Source organism: Vicugna pacos, chromosome 32, assembly GCF_048564905.1.
Source record: "Vicugna pacos chromosome 32, VicPac4, whole genome shotgun sequence".
Lineage (NCBI taxonomy): Eukaryota > Metazoa > Chordata > Mammalia > Artiodactyla > Camelidae > Vicugna > Vicugna pacos.
Window position 1 is genome coordinate 18,004,094 of NC_133018.1, and position 21,891 is coordinate 18,025,984.

At 48.1% G+C, this 21,891-nt stretch overlaps 1 protein-coding gene across 4 annotated transcripts in view; it reads left to right on the plus strand.

The window, feature by feature from the left end:
- The first annotated feature begins 4,179 nt into the window (after positions 1–4,179).
- The window catches only part of HVCN1 (hydrogen voltage gated channel 1), a 28,049-nt gene continuing 10,337 nt past the window's right edge, over positions 4,180–21,891 (plus strand). The window contains exons 1-4 of one of the 4 annotated variants that reach the window (XM_031670089.2): positions 4,180–4,330; positions 4,861–4,939; positions 9,309–9,348; positions 10,477–10,605. In XM_031670089.2, coding sequence (XP_031525949.1) covers positions 9,328–9,348; positions 10,477–10,605 — 150 coding nt within the window. In that variant the 5' untranslated portion in view covers positions 4,180–4,330; positions 4,861–4,939; positions 9,309–9,327. Of the gene's footprint in view, positions 4,331–4,421; positions 4,479–4,860; positions 4,940–9,308; positions 9,349–10,476; positions 10,606–21,891 lie in introns of those variants that run through there. The other 3 variants (XM_031670090.2, XM_031670091.2, XM_031670092.2) reach the window with 3 other exon arrangements.

The following is a 21,891-nucleotide window of genomic DNA, read 5'->3' on the forward strand; positions in this document are numbered from 1 at the left end:
ACCAGGTTTCTTTTTGAGATGATGAAGAAGTTCTTAAATAGAACAGTGGTGAAGGCTGTACAACATTATGAATATGCTAAATGCCACCAACCATACACTTTATAATATGATTAAAACGGTAAAGTTATGTTACAAGTACCTAACCACAGTAAAAACAAATCAAGCTGTGACCGTCTCACTGCTTAGAGCCCCCATGGCTTCCTGCACTTTGAAGTCCAGCCTTCCCATTGGCCTCTGCCCTCTTCTCCGAATTACTTCTCACCACTATCTTCCCTTCTTACCCTGCTTCGGTAATTCTGGCCTCCCTTTGGTTTCTCACCAGGCCAAGATATTTCCCACCTCAGGCCCTTTGCATGTACTGTTTCTGCCACTTAGAAGATTTCCCCCTCTCTTCATGGGCAGCTCTATAAGCTTTCTGTACTAATTTAAATGCCACAGAGAAGCCTTCCTTGACTCTCCTGCCTTAGTGGGGCCTCATCGCTCTCCCCACCACTGTTATTCTCTGCCATAACCTCCTGGCCATTTCTATCATGTTTCATAATTTGGTCTTTGTGTGTCTCCCTGTAGAGAGTAAGTTTGATGAGAGGAGGTGGGGCCCGTCTGTCTCATTTGCCTCCGAATGCTGTGTCTAGCACACAGCTGACACTCAGAAACTATTTGCTAAGTTAATGAAAGATCACCCAGCTAGCATGACCTTTCATCAAGGGAAGGGATGGAGGCAGGATTTAAACCCAAGGCTCTTTGATGCCAACTCCTGTGTTCTTACTACTCTTTCCTGTGATTCTGAGCTATGAAGCAGAAGTTTGAGCCAAGTACCAGAGAAGAGGGTCAAGGTTAGCAAAGATCTTTTAATGTAGCCCCATCACCATACATATGTGCCCGCACCTGGTGCAGATATCCTTGTGTGGCTGTCACTGCTGTAGATGAATCACGTCTGCTGGGAAAGGAGCCTCTCGACCCAGATGGCAGATATAACTCTGGGAAATCCAGAGTCTTGCCCCAGCTCTGGCTGAGATCTCATGTACTTCTCTCCTCCTTTCTGTGTTTGTGCATTCTCCTAGAGCCTGGCATTTCCCCTAGGAAGGGAAGTGGTCAAGTGCAGCAGCTGAAAACACTGCCCTGGGAGAACCAAAACCAGCAGAGATAGCCTTCTCTCTTCTTGCTGGGTAAAACCAGAACTGGCCACTGCCCAGCTTTTCTAGGACACAGGCAGGCCCAGGCCCAGGGGCTGTGCTTAGAGAGCTTCCTCAAATGCTCCATGAACGTCAAAAGGCAGGGTGCCCAGAAAGCGCCTGGGGCAATGACTGCCACATCCTTGAGCAAGCTGGGCTCACTGCTTGGTAAGAAATGTGAAGGATGGCGGGTGGGGCCGCAACTCCCTTGTGAAAGAGAACTGTGTCGGCATCACCCAAACCAGAGAACACATCCTTCCTTTAGAGCAGGAGTTCCTAATCTGTTTGGTAATGTGGGTCCTCCTCTTAGAGCAATGTTTTTGAATGTGTAAAATAGAGTGCGTCCTAGTACAGAGGACCCCAGTTATCCTGAAATGCAGTTATTGGATTATTTTTCTAATTGTGATAAAGTAATATGTGAAGTTCTCTGTGAACACATTAAACTATGAAGAACTAAGAACCAGTTTGATAACTACTGTAATTTTGAAGTAGTGGTAAGTATAAGTTCTATTCTGAGATATCTATAAATACTACATTACAATTTGAAAACATCTTTGATTTTGATTGACCACAAAGTCATGGCTGCTGCTAATACAACTGAAGTTTGTTACCTACATTCTGAAGGTTACTTATAACTGACGGAAATGGTAAATTTCAGTTAGAGGTTAATGAAAATTAAGATGTGATTTTTTTTTCCCCATCCAAGTTTATGGACTTCTGTGGACCACAGGTGACTCTGCTCTAAGGACTGTTGGCATCATGTCCTCAACTCCAAAAATGGGAGCTCTTTGAGAACAGGGTTGTCCTTTCATCTTACAATATTAAGTACCTAGAAAGGGCCTGCCGCACAGTAGGTATCCAGTGCCAGTCTATTGAGCCTCTTGGATTTTCTAGGTAGACAATCACATTGATTGCAGATGATAGTTTTTCTCTTTTCAGTCTTTGTACTTCATGTTTCTTTTCTTGTCTTACTGCATCAGCTGGGATCTTCAGTACAGTGTTAAACAGAAGCAGTGATGGTCAGCATCCTTATTATGCTCAATATTCATTTATTAATTTATGCTATTGCATAATTACATAATGGAATGTAAAGTACCCGCTATGTGTCAGACTCTCTGCTAAAGATGTTAACACAATTAAGATCTGTTCCTGTCCACCAAGAAGGCTGAGTATTAGAGGGATCCCAGTGAAAATAGCCATATTGAGAATATTTCTAAATTCTCCAGACTTGTGGACCGGCTCCCTCAAGATCCTGATTCCTTAAAAAGTATAGAAGTAGGTCCCTGCTGGCGGCTCCAGTCTCCAGGGCATTGGTAAGGTTGGCAGCTGCAAGCTTCCCCAGGAACACTGCAATGAGGGCCAACAAGGCAGCACATGGGAAGCATAATGAGTGATGCCTCCAGCAGGGGTCAGCCAGAGGGTCAAGCTAGGGGCAGCATTTGAGCCTTGCCATCATAGGTCCTGTTGAGACCACAGCCATCTGTACTAAGCTTAAAACTACAGGCAGGACTAGTTGTTAAAACCAACAGAAAGGAGATTGCAGCTTTGAGGTGGGCAGTTAGGAGATGGGGATACCTGAACCTGTTCCCTTACCCTCTTCCCATCCCTAACACTAAGGGAGTGAACGCACGGGAGGGACTGGGAAGAACAGTCCACACATTCTCTCCACTTGCCTCGCTGGCCCTGGCGGAGGAAGGGAATTTTTAATAAAATATAAAGTTGAAGTTTAGAATGGATCAGACTATGTCTTAGGGATCAGAATGGGACTGTTGTAATAACAATATGTGACTGAGAAGGCAGGTCCGACTGAGATGCTTATAAGAAAGCCTGCTACCCCGCAGGAAGCAGGAGACAGGATCGGGAAAGCAGACTTGACAATGGAAACTATCTCTGCGTATGCAGAATCCTGGCGCCCCATAGATCTCCAGAACCTGTGACTGTGCTACATTACGTGGCCGGAGGAACTTTGTAGGTATGATTAAGTCAACGATCTTGAGATGGGGAGATTATCCTGGCTAACTCTTCAGTACTTAAACATTAACTGTTTACATGGGTCTTTTTAAGGGGGAGGGAGAAGGGTCAGGTCTAGAGAAGGAGACGTGATGATGAAAGCAGAGGTCAGAGTGATGCAGCCAAGAGCCGAGGAATGCAGACAACCTCCAGGAGCTGGAAGAGGCAAGGAAAAGAGTCTCCCCTTGAGCCTGCAGAAGGAGCACAGCCCTGCCAACACCTTGATTTTAGCCCTTCAAGATTCCCTTGGATTTCTGACCTCCAGTGCTTTGTTGTTTTAAGTGTTATTTTTGTGTTGTTTTGAGCCACTGGGTTTGTGGTAATTTGTTACAGCATCCACAGGAAACTAACACAGTTTCGAGGAGTTAAGACTCCCCCCTCCCTGCAACTGAACCAGAAGCAGGGAGGTGTGTAGAAGGTACATGGCTTCTGCCCTTGAAAGTTTGGGACAAGTGGTCTTTTGGGGTAGATGGAGGCTAATGGCATAACTGATTCCAGCACGGACAGTGCCAGACATGAGGTATGAACAGAGTTCCCAGGAAGCTTGGGCAAGGGAGGGCCCACAGGGGAGGGACATTACAGCTGGGCCTGGGGGGAGAGTAGGAGGTGGCCTGAGTAGGGGTATGCTCCATCTCCAGGAAGGAAGGCTCCTCCCTCATTCCAATACCAGCCCTACAGCCCGGCACATCCAGCCTCATCCCCCTGTCTAGGGGTGTCCTGGCACCTTCCAGGTTAGCCACCTCCTTAGGGCAATCTGCCCACCATACACCTCGTGCACTGCAGACACTGTACAGGGGACAGTAAGGCCCCTCGGGGCCACCCTTAAGTAATCAAGTGTTGTCGGTGCGGGTGCTTGGGGGAGAGGGCAGGGAGCAGGAGCCAGCCCTTCTGTCCCGACTGTGTGTGGTGGGGAGGAGGGTGGACCTGCTCCCAGTTCATCCCGTCGGAGGAAGGAAGTGGTTCCCTCCTCCCACCCCTTCTCCTAGGGTCGCCGGGGCCAGGATTCTCGTGATTCGCGATTGGCTCCCACGAGCGGGACCTTTGTCCATCTGCGGGGCTGCGGGAGGCCCAGGCCGGGCTCGGGCCTGCGGAGCGGGCGGAGGCCGGGTTGGGGGAAGCTAGAGACCAACAGGGAGACTGACGGACAGGCAAGAGCGGGGGCCCGGGGACCGGCCGCCCGCTGAGTCGGAGGGCGGGCGCCGGGCGGGGGCGGGGAAGGGGCGGGCGCGGGGCGCGGGGCGCGCGGGCGCCGGGCGCGCAGTTGCTGCGGTGGCCGCGGGGCGGGCCGGGCGCAGGGTGAGTGCTCCGGGGCCGGCCGGGGCGCGGGCCGCCTTCTCGGAGCGTTCGCAGCCCGAGCCTGCCGGGGGCCCCTCGGGGTCCCAGGCGGCCCCGGTTGCCCTCGGTTCTAGCGTTCTTCAGCTTGGGCCCCCACGGTTGGGCAGGGATAACCCGGGGACCCCTGCCTGGCCCCCGGGGCACTAGAGTCCAGTGGACAGGAGATAGGACCGCAGGACCCGGGAGGGAAGCCCCTCGTGTGTCGCCCCTTGAAAACGGGAATGTTGATAAGAACTACCCTTTGATACGGAGTGTTTGCCTGGGCCAGGTGCCTTCACTTCGTCACATGCCTGTAGCAGCCGCAGCAGGTGAGGTGGGTTCCATCCTTGTCTCCCTCTTCCAGGTGAAGAAACCAAGACTCAAAGAGGCCAAACCACTCGCCAGGGATCACACAGCTGAAGGAGACAGAGCCAGACGCCCAGGTGGGTGTGAACCCCTAAGTCCTCTTACTCAGCGTGCCTGCCCTGCCCTCCCTGGGCCCCCAGGGGGACTGCATGGAGAAAACTGCTGGGAATACTGGGAGGAGGCCCAGCCTGCTGGTCCCTGCGGGGAGAACCTCCAGGGCAGCAAATCCTTCACCTGGGCAGGGAGCGCCAAGGAAGGAGAAGGTCGGTTGGTGCCAGGTTAAACTCCAGGACAGAGAAGGGAGAGCAGGGCAGCGCCGTCCAGGAACTCCCAGGCCTGCAGCCAGCACCCCAACTGGTCACAGGGGCCTCTTGTAGGGACTTCCATTCTCCCTGCCTCAGTTTCTTTATCTGTTTCCGTGGTTTATCCTTAACCTTGGAGTTAAGCATGGTAACTGCCTCAGGAATGCCGGGACGGCTAAATGAGGTGGTTGGCGCGAAGGCCTGGCCCCATGCCTGACCCAAGCTGTGCCCCCCTCTGTCCGCTCCCCTGCCCGTCTGAAAGCACTTCTCTGTCCTTCAGCCTCAGGTCAGTCAGCTATCTGAGAGATGCAGTATTTCTGACAGCCCTACCAGTGGCTGGAAGCTTCCTGAGTAAGACTCATGCTGGGGGCGGCAGCTCCTCCCTCTCTGCCTCCCAGGGAAAGGCTGTTAGGGGCAGGGTTTTGAAAATCTTTGGGCTGAAGCTTGCATAATTCCAGAACTACCCTGTAGCCCCCAAGCCCTCCCTCACCACTGGTTTAGCAAGAAGGAGGAAGCCTGGCATTTTCTGCTCCTCTCCTCATCCCCAGCAGCTAGACCAGCAGCAAGCTCACCCCTCAGCCTGTTTTGAATCTGGTCGCGGCCCCCAGGCCCTCAGCTCTGTCTGCCAAGCTCTCTGCACGGTCGGGTCCTGACCTGTCCCCCTCCTCACTCCACTGCCCAGTGCAGCCACACCGGCCTCCTCTTCCTTCCTTAGCCATACTGAATCCTCTGCACCCTCAGGCCTGTGCCCATGCCCTTCTGCTCCCGGGAATACTCTTCCCTGACATCTTCTTGTGACGTACCTCCTCGTAATTCAGAGACCACCGTAAAAGTCACCTATTCAGAAGCCTTCCCTGTTTACACCCCCCTGCAGGAACCACTCTTGCCTGTCTTCTATTGCATTTCTGTTTTAAATTCTGGGTGATATTGCCTTGCTTGGGTGTTTCTTGGCTACAACGTCAGCCTACCTGGGCTCTAACCTTTGTCTTGCCTCTTCACTTTGGATTCTCCAGAACTCAGCCTTGCACAGAGGAAAGGTTCTGATAATCTTGTACAGTTGCAGGCAGTGTGTGCAACCATCAGGGTTCTGCCTTTCATTGCTTAACAGCCTTCTTTCTACATTTCTGCATAGACCACAGAATTATCATTCCTCCCTCGGCCTTACTCAGCTTTTCCCTAAAGTGAGGTTGATAGGCTGTTTCGAGGTTCTGGCCATAATATCCAACTTTGCTTTTAAACATTGTGGTCCAAATGGCACCTTTTTTTTTTTAATGCTTTCAAATGATTTTTAAGTTATGGTTCCCAAACTGATGTGTTCAAGTCAAGGGTATGATCATCCTGAAGGCACATGCCACTTATTACCAGGTGACTGCTTAGGAAAAAGTATCCCCAGCATTGTGTGCGAGTTTTCCTTCAGCCCCGGAAGCACTGGGTTTTTACATTTTTGTTTTGTCTAGTTTCATGGGGAGGTCGTGGCAGGTTTAAATTTTCCGTTGCTTGAATTAGTGAATCTGGGTGTTTTTCTATGCATGGGCCAGTTCTGTTTCCTGTCTTGTGGAGGAGGGAGAGCTCCAGGGCACCCTCATTTTCCCCTTCACCTTCACTTGTGGTGGTGGTTCCACTTGAGCCCATCTCGTGAGGGCAGGGTGAGGGCCCTCGGGGGCTGGAACAGGAACACACCAAGGTGAACTCTGCTGGTTGCAGGAGCTGCTCTGCCAGTCAACCAGCAAGAAACTGTGAGAGTCCCTTGTGCCCTGAGCCTGGTACTATGGGGAGAGAAAGAACTCATTTTTTCTTAAGCCTTTGTGAATATTTTTTTCAAAATGATAATTTTTTTCAAAATGATAATTTTAATTTATCAAAATGATATCATTTTTTCAAAATGATAATTAGACTTTTAAAAAAATGAAAGTACTGGGGATTGAACCCAGGACCTTGTGCACGCTAAGCGTGCACTCTACCACTAAGCTATACCCACCCCCGCAAAATGGTAATTTTTTTTAAATTATAAAAGTAACATGGTGTGTAAGGTTATTCATTGGAACACTTAATCTAGAACACACTGAAGTGGAACCATCTCTGGGATACTGTATTAGACTCCTGTGGCTGCTGTAACAAATGATCGCAAATCTGATGGCTTAAAAACAACATTAACTTATCTCACAGTTCACATCTCTAAAATCAGTCTTGGTGCGCCAAGATCAAGTTGTTGGCAGGGCTGTATTGCTTCGGGAGATTCTCTAGGGAGAATCTGTTTCTTTGCCTTTACCGGCTCCTAAAGGCTACCCTTACTCCTTGGACTGTGACCCCATCTCTCCATGTTTGAGCAGCACAACCTCTTCCAATCTCTCTGACTCCAGCCTCTGCTTCTGTGGTTGTATAGCCTCCTGATTCCCCTGCTCTACTTGTCAAGACCCTTCTGATCATGCTGGGCCCACCTGGATAATCCCCCATCTTGGAGTCCTTAGTTTAACCACACCTGCAAGTCCTTTTTGCCACGTAAAGTGACATACTCACAGGTTTCGGGAATTAGGACATATACATCTCTGGCGGGAGGCGTTATTCAGCCTACCACCCCCTAAAGGGAAATAAGCAAGGTTCGGAACAGTGTGTGGGCTCACATTTGTTTAAGGGGGGGAAAAAAGAATAAATATGGATGTGGTTGGGAAGACCTAGAATATCCCCGAAGGTTACGTGGAAAACTGGTAGGAGTGACTGTTTCTGGGAAAGACAAGTAAAAGAGAAGACTTACTTGTCATAGTTTATCTTTTTGTATTATTTAAATTTTTTACTACATAGGTTGCCTGCCAGCATTAAAAATAAGTTTTAAGAGGTAACATATAGTCATTGTAGAAGTTCAGACCTTCCAGAAGCGAAGAGAAGGAAGATACCCACTCTACCCCCAAATTACTCCCATTTTCTCCAGCAGTAACCACTGTGAAGAGTTTGGCTATATCCTTACAAACTTATAAAAAAATGCACATATAATCTTTTTATATAGATGGGATCATACTGTACACATTATGCTATAATGTGATGGGGGAGCTTGTTAGTTACCTCTTTCCTCCTCCGCATTTGAAGATTTAACAGCACTGGGGTCTCCCACTGTGCGGATGTGCCGTAACTGACTCGACCAGACCCCTGTTGGTTGACGTTTAGATTTTTTGCTTCTTTCCAGGGCAGTCTCGACACTAACATGTCTGTCTGGTTCTTTTTTTTTTTTTTTTTTTTCAGTCTGGTTCTTTTTAATTGGGGTGAAATTCACATAACGTTATTAACTTTTAAAATGAGCAATTTGATGTCATTTAATACATTTCTGATGTAGTCCCTGCCACCTCTGAAGTGTAGTAACTACCACCTCTGTCTAGTTCCAGAACATTTTCATCACCTAAAAAGGAAACCCTGTCCCCATTAGGTGGTCACTTCTCATTCCCCTCTCCCCCTAGTCCCTGGACACCACCAGTCTGCTTCTGTCTGTGCAGATTTGCATATTCTGGATGTTACACATCAGTGGAGCCATGTCATACGTGACATTTTGTATCTGGCTTCTTTCACTTAGCATAATGTTTTAGAGGTTCATTCATGCTGTAGCATGAATCGGTACTTCGTATCTTTTTTTATTTTTTATTGGGGTATAATTGACATACAACATTAGTTTCAGGTGTACAACATAATGATTAGATGTTCATATATATTGCAAAAGTACCTATCTCTTTTTATGGCTGGATAACGTTCCATTGTGTGGATATGACATCTTTTATTTATCCATTCATGTTAATGGACACAGGTTGTTTCCACTTTTTGTCTGTGAATATTCGTGTACATGTGTTTGCTTGAGTGCCTGTTTTTAATTCTTTGGGGTGTATACTCAGGATGTATGTCCTACATACACTTGCCATTTTCAGACAATGTTAACTTAAGCAAGTTGAAAATAACTTGTAAGAAAGTGTTTTGCAGGGGGAGGGTATAGCTCAGTGGTAGAGCACATGCTTAGCGTGCACTAAGGTCCTGGGTTCAATCCCCAGTAACTGCATTAAAACAAATTTTTTTTTTGAGAAAAAAAAAGAAAGTGTTTTGCAAAACATATACTGAGACAAATGATGGCAGTACGACAGATGTGGACAAATGTTTCCTTTTTTTCCAGAGCTGGAGACGACAGGAACATGGCCACCTGGAATGAAAAGGTAAATTGATTCTGGTGGACTAGCAGCATTAAAGGACCTCCCAGCCCTGAGAAGATAGTTCCGTTTGGTATTTCTAACAGGATAGAAGGGAAACACCTGTTCTGGGTGCTCCTGCCTGACCGAAGTGTTTAAAGTCGCAAAGGTGAAAGCTATTGAAGGCATTCACAGAACCTCAAGCTAACCTGATAGCCGGAATCGGTCTACTCAGATGCCAGCTCTGCATTTTCACAGCCTCGTGTCATGCGGCCAGGCCCTTCGCCTCCCTGAGCTTCAGTTTCTTTATCTGAAAATGGGGGAAAGTTCCTTATCACCCCTGTTCCTGAAGGCTCGTCAGGAGGAGTCAGGGAGACAGTGGTCTCAGAATGCTAGGCCAGTACTGAGCCCATAAGGGGCTTTTCCCCACCACTTATTTTATAAAGATACTTGGGCACAGAGAAATAAAGCTACTTGCTCAAGATCACGCAGGTAGGAAGTGGCAAAAATGGGATTTCATCCTGGTCTAACTCCAAAGCGAATGTTCTGCTTCTGGTATCATGCGGCCATCCAGAGCAGGACTGATAAATGCTGTCCTTGATCTCTGGGACGCAGGCTTGTTGGATTTGGGGAGACATGGGTTGTGAAGGGTGGGAGGACAAGGTGGAGAGGAAGTGTTGGCTTTCAATTTTAGCTGTTCACTTGGAGGTGGTGGGGACCTGGTCAGGGCGGTGCCAGAAGCTCAGAGTAGCAGCAGGGTGATGGGGGCAGAGTCTGGGAAGCAAATGTGCTGGTCGGCAGGACCATGGGAGGGTGATGATGGGGATCTTGCATTTCATCACATTGGTGGCTCCTTTGTAAAATTGTAAGAGTGTTTCTGATTTAAAGCTGTTTACAATGTGAGATGGGGGGAAGTGGCCAATGACACAACATGCCACCAGTTGTGATTTCAGAAATGTTGAAATATGGGGAAAATGTTCATCTTGGCATTCATGAAATATGGTGGCATTTCCAACAAAAGGATGACCATGTTGTGAAAATTCCTGATAAGACATGGGAAGCTCAGTGTCTGCCACTCAATACGGGAGCTCCATGAGTTCCAGTTACCGTTAATCCTCACGGTGGGGCAAATGCAACAGTGTCCTTCATTTACAGCTCCCTACTAGGCAAACCAAAAAAGCAAGCGGAGATGCTGATAGCGGTTATACTGTGGTGAAACCGCCTCACTCCATCTCAAGAGGGGCTGGATCAACCCACACGACTGTGCCGGAAAAAACCTTGACGGTGTGTATTAAGAATCATGAAAATGTTCGTAGTCAAACCTGGTCGTCTCGCTTATGGGAAAGGAAACACCCCGTAAAAAGGAAAACTGTACAATTGACAGCATAATTTAGAAACCCAAACGTACGTGTTTCTTAGCACATGAGATACCATTGATTGTAGACGCGCCATTATTTTATGTGCTGTGAAGAAGAAAAAGTGCCACCGTTTACTGTGATGTAATGTGACCTGATGCTGGTCAATTGTAAGACAGGCTTCACGCGTATGCCTAGTGGGAAAAATAAGATAACAAAGTTGTCTGCAGTCTTCGATTCTAATTGTAAAGGACACAGAGAGTGAGATGGTAGCTAGGTAAATGATAAATCTGGTGTGCTGGGGTTATTATGAACTTATTTCCTTTTGCTCGTGTTTTCACAATAGTGATACTGAAATAGATCTGGGGTAAAAGTCTGCTCACTAGGATGAATGCTGGCAGGTACACCTGGGGGGCCCAGGCGAGTCAGGGGTCTAGCTGCAGGGACAAGTCCTGGTGGTGGGGGTGGGGGCACGGAAACATCAGGGAAAGCGGTATTGGGGTGCAGACCCAGGGACCCATCTCAGGGGACTCCTGGGGGGCGGGAGCCTGTCTGTCATGCACAGAGGCTAATACTAGGGGCTGGCCCCAGTTGTTGGGGAGCCGGGGAAGTTTGGGCCAGGGCCAATTGGAGCAAATAAGCCTCTTACTGACTCAGAGAACAAGTTTCTTTTAGTAATTTACCCTGATGGAGTTAGTTTTGTTTTCAAGAAATTGTTTTAATAGGTTTGCTTTTAAGAGCTTTTTAATTGTCCGGCTCCTCTAGTTTGAGGGAGGAAAACAGCTGTGTTGTAGGAGTAACTGGTGGGGTTTTTAGCTGTCGTTCAGACCCGACTTGCTGTCTCAGCTCTGCTGAGAGAGGGCCCAGCAGCTGTGGACACCTGCCCCTTCCCGCTTCTCTGCGCCTTCGCTTTCTTCTTCTGTAAAATGAGAGCAGTGACGAAGAAACAGGTTGTGCATGGAAAGCACTCAGCAGGGTGCTGGGCTACAGCAGACCCTTAAAAAATACAGGAGCTGTGATGCCCTCACGAGGGTAAACTGAGTTTTCAGCCCATCAGCTGACCTGTTCCTCATCACAGATAAAGATGCATGTCACCAGCCACATCCGGGGAGCCAGATACACTTAGAAATCCTTGTGGCCCTTCGCACATTTCTCACAAAGTGTCTGGAGGCTCTGGGTTCTTTTACAATGTTGGTCCTTGACCTTGACTTCACGTGGGAGATCCCAGTGCCCAGGCCACCCCCAGACCAACTGAATCACAATCTCTGGGCCTAAGACCCAGGCATTGGGGTTTTCTAAGCTTCCAGGTGGTTCCAATGTACAGCCAGGGTTGAGAGCCATTGGTTAAACTGGGGCTGCACTGGGCCTCCTTCCAAGGACTGCACCACAGCAGGGCAGGAAATAGGGGTGCCCTGAACTCTGTTTATCCCGTCTTTTCCACGACTGAAGCCTCACTAAGACACTGGGAGATGGGGATGGCCCAGATGACTCAGTCACACTGGTGCTGGGTCCTGATTTCTAGCTGGATGACTGTTTTTTTTTTCCTTTCTATGCTTTCGTAACACAAATAGCAGCATGACTTATGCTTCCCAGTTAACATGGCTGATTCACAGGCTTTGGGCAGGTCTGCCACCTTTCTGACAGTCAGCATCTCTCTCCCCCAGGGAAATAGATGGGGTATAGCCTCCCCACTATACCCTGGTGTGAGTCTTTCAAACTCAACCCATTGGTGACTCCTGAAATCCATTAATGGGCTGCAGTCAGCCTTTTAAGAAATAAAGTGGACAACATAAGCCTCTCACATATTAACATGAGTGTTGGTTAATACATGGAACGTGTATATATCAGCATATCCTAAGAGGCGGGGTATAAAATGTGTTTCTTATTGAGTAACACTGGGCCGAACTCCCAGGGCAGCACTGGCCTTCAGCAGTTGTGAGCCAGAGCCAGGGCAGTGTTCAGAGAGGTCATGCAGCAGGGAAGGGGCTCTGGGCCAGGCATCTGGCCCAGATAAAACTGATTTTACATGCAAATTAAAGGACAAGTGCTCGCCGCCAAAAAAAAAAAAAAATCTATTTCAGTATTACTATTGTGAAAACTCGAGCAAAAGGAAATAAGTTTATAATAACCCCAGCACACCAGATTTATCATTTACCTAGCTACCATCTCACTCTCTGTGTCCTTTACAATTAGAATCAAAGACTGCAGACAACTTTGTATCTTATTTTTCCCACTAGCCATATGCACCAGACTTAGGCCTTTTTGATGGCCAAGAAATTTACCAAGAAGTCAGTGCTCTCACTACTGCATTTTCTGATTACTCATTTTTCGACCTGGTTGGAATCTGAGCTTTGCTTCTTCCTGGCTGTCTGACCTGAGGCAAGTCATTTGGCCTCTCTGTTCCCAGTTTCCTCATCTGTAAATGAGACGATTCAGTCCCCACCTCATGGAATTGTTACCATGCTTTGCCCAGACCTCAGAAAATGGCAGGTGCCCTGGGGAGAGTTACAGTCACCAGTTCCCACGACCTTAAATGTTACTCCTCACATCGTCTCCTCCCAGCCCCACGATCCTGGCCGGGCTGGCAGACTCTTCTATCAAGACAGGAAGGGTTCTGACCCTATAGGAAGAGGAGAGAAGAGTTGGAGACTACATCTCTGGGGGCACTGGAGCTGCCAGGTGGGCTCCTTGGCCGATAAGCAGCCCCGCCCACCCCAGCTAGTCAGCTGTCGTGGTGGTTATTTTCGTGAACCTCAAACTTCCTCCCCACCCTAGAGAAGGAAAAGCTGCTACGCTTATTTAAAGACTTCCCTGATTTAAAAAATAGGCATTCCTCAGAACACAAACCCCCGGGGCCTGGGCGGGGGGCGGTGCTAGAGTCTGTGAGCCGCTGCAGTACATGAGTCCCCCGAGAGGAGAGGTTTGCTCGAGGGATTTGCTCCACCCTCCAGGTATGTTTTCCAGGCACGTAGGATATGGAGGATATGGCATGAGCAGGAACCGCACCCCCTACCCCAGGTCTCTGCCCTAATGGGGAGTGGGGAGTGGGGGAGGTAACAGACTCCATTACACAAACTGGTGAATCCATCTCAACTGGGAAGGCACATGGGCCATGCATGAATGCAACAGGGAAGGTACACATTCAGCTTCGTGAAGCTGGGATGCTTGAGGGAGACCTGAAGGAGGAAAACAAAAATGACAAGGTAGAAGAGGAGGGGGCATTCCAGGCGGAGGAAATCACATGTGCAAAGGCCCTGTGGTTGAAGGAACCTGTTGAGAACGAAGGGCCGAATGGAGACATTGTGGCCAAAGCAGAGAAAGTGGTGACAGGTGAGGTCAGATGGGTAGGCAGAGGCCACGGTGTGCAGAACAGGTGTGGGTATCTGGAAAGCACTTGGGTCTTTTAAGATCAATGGGAAGCCAAAGAAGAGTTTTGGGTTAGGGGTTCCCAAGATCACCCCAGCTTCAGTGATCTGCTAGGAGGGCTCATAGGACTAAGCACACAGTTCCACTCATGACTAAGATTTTTACAAAGAAAAATCAGCACAGGACACGGAAAAAAGGTGCATAAGGTGAAGTCCAGGGGAAACCAGGCACAGGCTTCCAGAATCCTCTCCCAGTGGAGTCACGTGGGACTTGCTTAATTCCTCCAGCAACAAGTTATGACAACACATGTGAAACGCCATCTATTAGGAAAGCTTGTTTTTATTTGGGGGCTGGTCACATGGGCCAAAATTCCAGGCACTCAAAATCCCAGACTCCCCAGAGGACAGCAGGCGTTCAACATAAACTACATTGTCTTTATAAACCGCCCAGGCACAGTGCGCTGTTCTTACCAGGTGGGAACCCTTCCCAAATCCAGGCTCGGGGATGCCAGCCAAGGGCTAAGCAGGCCTTTCTGAGGGCAGCAACCTCAGACCTTTTCTGCACAAGGAGTGATGTGATTGTGTTCCGAGAAGCACTCTCAGGCTGCTGGGAGAACACTGAGGAGCTGGTACCTCCTCCAAGTAAAAGCGGGAGCTGGTGGAGGTGTTGGCAGAGGTTGGAAAAGTCGGCGGTGGATTCAAGGGTCATTTAGGTGCTAAAACGCACAGGGCTTAGTGATGGGTGGGCTGTAGTGGAGGGGGAGGGAAGGCAGGGATCGGAGACAACTTCTCTGCCCTAGACCCAGAAGACAAGAGACCCAGATGTGAGTCTGCGAACTGTCTGCTGGCTGGTGGCGGTTGCCTTGTTGCAAGATCTCAGTTTCCCTTTATAAGGAAGGGAGGGTTGCATCTCAGAACCTTGATTCTAACTCTTTCAGTATCATCATTCTTGTTGCTTTAAAAAGCCATCTTTTCTGCCATGTTTTCCCCTGTTGACAGAGCGCCTTGGAAGGAACGAGGCTAGCAGACTTGAGCTCATGTGCCAGCTTTGCTACTTACTTACGTTTCTTTGTTTTTAAAAATGTATGTGAACAAGTTCTCAATGTAAGAAATTAAAACAACAAACAGGTGTAATTAGGTTGAACCATAGGAAATTGTCAGTGTCTACCAATTTTAACCTACAAAAATGGTAATTTTTTCAAAATTCTTGATTTCAGGAAAGTTGTCTTGAATTTTATCTTGAACTATTCTGTTCCATTGTTTTGGTTTTCTCATTCAGGGATCCACTTACATATATGTTGGATATATAGTTGTATGTATGTATGTGTATGTGTGTGTGTGTGTGTGTATAAATTCTTCCTCTCTCCTGCCCCCTGCCTCCAAATACTTCATTCTTTGCAGGCTGGATCTCACCCCTAAAATGGCTATGTCTTATGGTTGAACTTAATAGAAAAAAAAAAATTGCAAGTCTCTCTTCATCCTCCACCCCAATCCCGGCCCCTCCCTAGAGGTAACCTTTTGGTATGGGTTGTTGATTTCATCTGTATCTAACAAAAATGGAATTAGGATACATTCTGGTCTGTAATATGCTGGCTTTTACTTGACTATAGATCAAGGACCCCTTTCTGTGTCAGTACTTGGAGCTACGCTGACTTACTGCGCTCTTAACAGCTGTGTAGTGTCCCGCAGCGTACGTAACCGTGGCCCTTGAGGTTGTTTCCAGTTTGGGGTGTGGTAACACCAAGCGGCTTTGTGCTCTTGTGTGAGTCCCTTATCAGGTCAAACAATAGGGACATTTAAAATTTTGATAGAAGCTGATTGAAGGCTGATCCCCTGTTTGCTCTCATGCCTGGCACATTGGAGAGACTTAAATGTATTTTCAAAAGATGAAAGAAGCTGCCCCAGTGCTCTCCTAAGGAGGGCTTACCCATTTCCACGCCCACCAGGCAGTAGAGAGGAGTGCCTCCCTCCCTCCACCTGACAACCTGCCACAGCAGGTGACTTTGGGCAGTCGGTCTCTCCTCCCCAAACCTCAGTTTCCCCTTCTGTAGAGTGGAGAGCCTGCCCCTCTCTGCCCTGCCGACTCCTCAGGATTGTTACCAGCATCAGGTGAGAGCAAGGGGGGCTGAGGGTGTCCTGTAAGCTGTGAGCAAGCAGCAACTCCTTCTGGGATTGGCTGCAGAAACAGTCTGGGTGGTTTTGTGACCTTCAGAGGAACCTGCTTCCTCCCAGGAGTCAGGGTGGATGTGTGGCCCACCAAGATACAGGGGGAGAGAGAGCACGTGGTCTGTGGCCACCTTGGCTGAAGGCACAGCCCCTCTGTAGTAGCTTCCTGGGGCTGCCGTAACACGTGACCGCCGACGGGCGGCTTAACACAACAGAAATTTCTTCTCTCAGTTCTGAAGTCCAGAGGTCTAAAATCAGGGTATTGGCAGGGTTGGTCCCTCTGAAGGCTCGGAGGGAGGATCTGTTCCAGCTCTTTCTCCCAGCTTCTGGTGGTTGCTAGCAGTCCTTGGCACTCCTTGGATTGCCATGCACCCCTCCAGGCCCTGCCTCCGTCTTCTCGTGGCCACCTCCTCTGCGTGTCCTCTCCTCTTCTCATAAGGACACCGGTCACTGCATTGGGGGCCTACCCTAAGTCTGGGATGGTTTTATCGCAAGACCTTTAGCTAATGACCCTGGCAAAGCCGTATATTCCAAGCGAGCTCACATTCTGAGGTTTCAGGTGGACGTGAATTTTGGGGGGCAGCCACACCTCAACCCACTCCACACTCCCCGCAGGTAAATCTCTAGTCACCGCTGCCCGGCTGTTTCTTGGCCACATGTTCTGTCTAACACGGGGGCTCCGGGTCGTCCAGCCCAGGGGCAGAGCCTGGCTCTGCCATTTTCTGAGTGTGTGACTTTGGGCAGGTAAGTCACCTTTCTCCCCCTAGACCCAAAATAATGGCCTCGACCTCAGAGGGTTGTTAGGAATTAAAATGAAATAGTACATGTAAGGAACGTGGAGCTTAGCAGTGTGCTAATGTAACAAATAATACATGATCAGTAATAATAGACGTCACTGCTGTTGTGTCAGGTCAGCGCGCAGGGGCGGGGCTGTTGGTGAGTAAGCACACCTAGTCCCCAGAAGCAGGCTCTGGGAGGGAACCGGGAAATGGGGGCTGAAGGAACACTGGGCCCTGGGAATCAGGAGGTGGCTGAATTTCTTAAAAGTACCCTTTCCTGTGATTGTTGGATGACCAAGAGATAGGGACTTTCCCCTCCCACAGGTGGCAGCTTCAGAGCCTGTAAAAATAGACACGAGAACATTTTCTCTCCTTCAGTTCTAGGTCTGTTTTTCTCATCTCTCCCAGGTAGTAATTTTTCTGGTGTAATACCTGTCATATGTAAAAGAGAAGTAGGTGATGCTTTTACCTTTGACGTTTTGTTGCTAATTCATTTATTAAATATATATTGAGCCCCTCCCTGTAACTGAGGGAGGAAGAGCGTCTGCCCTCCGAGCGAGCACAGACCAGGGCAGGAGGCAGACAGCACCGGGCTGTCACAGTGCTCGTTAGCGAGTGGCTCGATGGGGAGAGAGGAAGCGCCCTCACCAGCGGGCGGCCTCCCAGGGGAGGTAAAATCTAGGTGTCTGTAAGACCGGAAGGAGCACGCGGGTGAGATCAGGAAGGGTATTCCAGGCAGTGGGGACAGGCCGGCAAAGTCCTGGAAGCAAGAGAGAGCGCAGCTGGTTCTAGAACCCCAGTGCAGTTGTAACTGGAGTGTGGCGGGCAGAGGCTGGGGGAGGAGACCAGGGCCTGGGGAGACTGAGCGAGCTTGGACTTTGTCCTGAAGGCAGTGGCTGGCAGGGGGTGAGGGTGGGGGATACTGAAGGTAATGGGAAGGGGAGAGTGGGCGAGAGCAGGGACTCAGCCAGACCAGCCCTGCAGAAAGGAGACCCTGGCCACCGCCAGGTGGAGGAAAGCTCAGAGGCTGGTGCTGGCGTCCTTGCAAGAGGTGACAGTGGTAGGAGGGAGTCAGACAGAGAAGAGACGGTGCAGTATGAGTGATATTTAGGAAGTGAGATTGACAGGCTTGAGGAAGAGAGAGGAGCCAAGGATGAGCTGTAGTTCTTGGGCAGCCGAGTGGATATGATGCCAGTGCCCTAGGGGAACATGGAAGGAGGAGTGGATTTAGGGGAAAAGATAAGAAATTAGTTCATTTTGGGTCACAGCAAACTAATGGCCTGGCAGGCTATCAGACAGCAGGCTGGAGACTGATTCGCACTGAGCAGCATCAAGAACACACGTGTGCAGGGACCACCAAAGGGAAAGAGTCGCCCTGTGCCAAGAGAAGCTCAGGGCTGGGGACTCACGGACTCCACATGGCATGGGGGCAGGGACATGGGACAGGAAGGGCGGCCAGAGAGGGGAGAAAAACCAAGAACCAAGTCCGCGGTGTGAGAGGATGCAGTACAGTCCAGGTGGGAACTGCAGTCCTGGGGTTTGGTACGGAAAGGTGACCCCAGAGAGAGCAGTGACAGGATGTAGTGGGACAGCAAGGGTTACTGCAGCAGAGATGGAGACAGGGGTGGGGGGGGTGGGGGGGTGAATGGAGAGATGGGACTCTAGAGTCTCCAGTTCACAAGGAACAGAAACAGCTCCATCTAGCTTCAGGCACAAAGGGCATCTATCAGTCCCTGTCACTTAATAATCTGGGCTTGTAGAGGCCAGCAGCGGGCCAGTAACCAGAGAAGTGTGAAGTACCCACAGACGGCGATGGGGTCGGAGGAGTGGAGGTGAGGATTTTTGTTGTTGAGAAATAATACCAGCCGGTGCTTACAGAGGGGCTGCTCCAGGCCAGGCTCCGAGGCTGGTGCCCCAGGTAACTCACGGAGTCAGCCCTTCAGTCCACCCAGGCAGGGTGGGGTGGTCCTGAGAGCTGAGAGTCCAGGCTGGGTGGTAAAGTTGCCAAGGCCCACAACATTTTCATGATCAGCTCTATCTTTGCCCCTTTCTGGAACTCATCTGCTTCCGGCATGACAGATTCTTGACTTAAAACCAGAGTTGTTTTCTGCTCTGCTGGGTGCCATAAATATTTTCATCCCAAACTACTGAAAGTTGCTTCTTTACTGGACCCAAAGTTTTAAAAAGAAAATTTCCTTTTTTGTGTAAAATGTGAATGTGGTTTTTGCAAAGCACCCTGAGGCTCTACCATGCTAAGAACTAGTACAGGAGGTTTCCATCTGCCAGGTGAGGCCCGTAGCACCCAGAGAGCTTCAGGTTAGCTGCGGGCCTGGCCCTGGGAGCCCAGTAATTGGGGGGCTGGCCCAGGAGACAGGGCACCAGTGCTCTCAGCCATCAGGCACTTGACAGGCTTCTGCTCTAGGTCAGGTGGCACATGATACTCTGGGACACAGACTCTTAGATCTACATGTGTATATTTTTCCATCAAATTTGGAAATTTTTTCCAGCCATTATTTCTCCAAATATTTTCTCTAATCTCTCATCTCCTTTTGGCTTTCCAGGTACATGTGTATTAGGCCACTAACATTGTCCCTAAGGCTCTGTTCCTTCTCCGGCCCCCAGCCTTTTTCCTCTCCATGCTTCCACTGGATATTGTCTCTTTTTCATCTTTAAGTTCACCAATCTTTTATCCTGCAGCATCTAATCAGCCGTTAAGCCCATCTAGTGATTTTTCATCTCATGTGTGTATTTTTCAATTCTTGAGTATCCATTTGGGTATTTTTTATAGCCGCCATTTCTCTATTGAGATTCTCCATTTGTTCCCTCATTAAGTTCATGTTTTCCTTGAAATCCTTGAACATATTTGTAATAGCTATTTTCAAGTCTTTGTTGGCCAATTCCATTATCTCTCTCTGTTTTGAGCTCATAAGCTGATTTTTCTACTGGCTATGGCCACATTATTTTGCTTACTTATCTGTCTAGTAATTTTTTTTTATCACATGCTGGACATTATGAATTTTATGTTGTTTAGGGTATTTTGCTGTCTTCTCCAATGGAGAATTGAGTTTTGTTCCAACAGGAGTTTAATTTACTTTGAGATTATCTTGATCTTTTTTAAAAGTCTCATTTTTGAGCTTAGTTGGGACAAGTCTAAGGTAATCCTGACTGGAGGGCTAAAGTAGGTCTGCTTATAAGGCGTGACTTTTCTGGACTTGCTGCTGATGCTCAGCGTGTTCAGTGAGATTGCTTTACTCTAGCTATTTGGAATTTACAGGCCTCCCAACCCAGCCCTGCATAATCTCTGGCAGTTCAGCTCACAGTTCAGCAAGAGTAGAGTTTTGCTTTTTTGTTTTTGTTTTCTCCCTGAAAGTTATATTTTGCTTTGCCTCATGGATTCTTGCTCTGCACATGAGAAGTTTAGGACTCAGCCAAAGTCCGATTTTTGGAGTTCTTTCTTGGCAATGCTTCCTTTTCTCTGGTACCTTGCCGTGCAAATTCCCGAGGAAGGGAGGTTCAGTAGCCCTGAACTATCATCTTTGCCTCCACAGTCCAGAAAGTACCTCCAGGCAGAAAGCCAGGGTGATTGTGGGGCCCACCTTATCTGTTTCTCTTCTCTCAGGGATCACAGTAAATTTCAAATATTTTATCCAGTTTTATGGAAGTTACTGTAACTGGTATCGTTGGTTTTATGGCAGTTGCTCTAACTGAAATAGTTTTTTATACTAATAAAGTTACTCTCTCACGGTGAGAAGCAGAAATCTCATTCTTTTATATATGTATGCTCACATTCCAAAAACAGTATATGGTAACATTTTGCAGCCATTGAGGTAGGAGGAAAACCAGAAGTCTGTGGAATCCTAGAAGCCAATGAAGGAAGATTTTGAAGAAAGGGAGTGATCTACTGTGTTCAGTACTGCTAGAGGGTACACTTGGGTGTTGTCAGTGATTATATAGAGACTTTGTTAATTTGTGTTACCTGCTGTATAGTATTCCATCACACAAATAGAGAAAATTCATTCCTCTCTCTCCTACCATTTAGGTGAACATTTGCAGTAAACATTCTTAAAATGCCACTGATTTGAGCACATGCAGAGAGTTTCTCTTTGAGGCCTGTCCAGGGTGAAATTACTAGATTATTGATATGCACAACTTCAACTTGACAGAACAATGCCAGAGTGCTTCCACAAATGGTGGTGCCAGTGTCTATTCCTGTCTTCAGGGTTTAAAAGGCCCCCATTGCTTCACATCTTCACCAATATTTGCTTTTATAGACTTTAAAATTATTGCCAATCTCAGGAATGAAAAGGTGTGTAATTGTTACTTCAATTCACATTTTCCTGAATATTAGTGAAGTTGAGTGTCTTAGCCATTTGGGTTTCCTCTCATATGACCTGCCTGTTAATATTCATTACCTAATTTTCTGTGGAGTTGTCCTTTTCTGGTAGGGTTTCTTTATATGTGCTAGACACTAAATCTTTGTCTATTAAATATATCACAAATATTTACTCCCAGTCTGTGGTGTGTCTTAACTTTGTGTGTGTGTGTGTGTGTGTGTAAGACAGAGTGAGAGAGAGATTTTTTGGCTTTGATGAGTTAACTCTATCCATTTCTTCTATGTGTTGTGTCTTCTTTAAGCACTCTTTCCCAGTTCTGAGGTCATGAAAATACTTGTCTGTATTTTATTCTAAGATGTTTAAAGTTTTTAAAAACACGTTTATATAGGTTAATGCCACTGAAATGTATTCTGTGTGTGTTATGAGATAGGAATCCTTTTCTTCTTCCCTTATTGGAAAAGCCAGATGTTCTAACCTCTCCAGCCTTTCTCCACTGACCTGGACTGTCATCATCATCACATCCAGGTTCCCACAGGGTCCTGGGTCTGTTTTGGGCTCTCTTTTCCTGTCA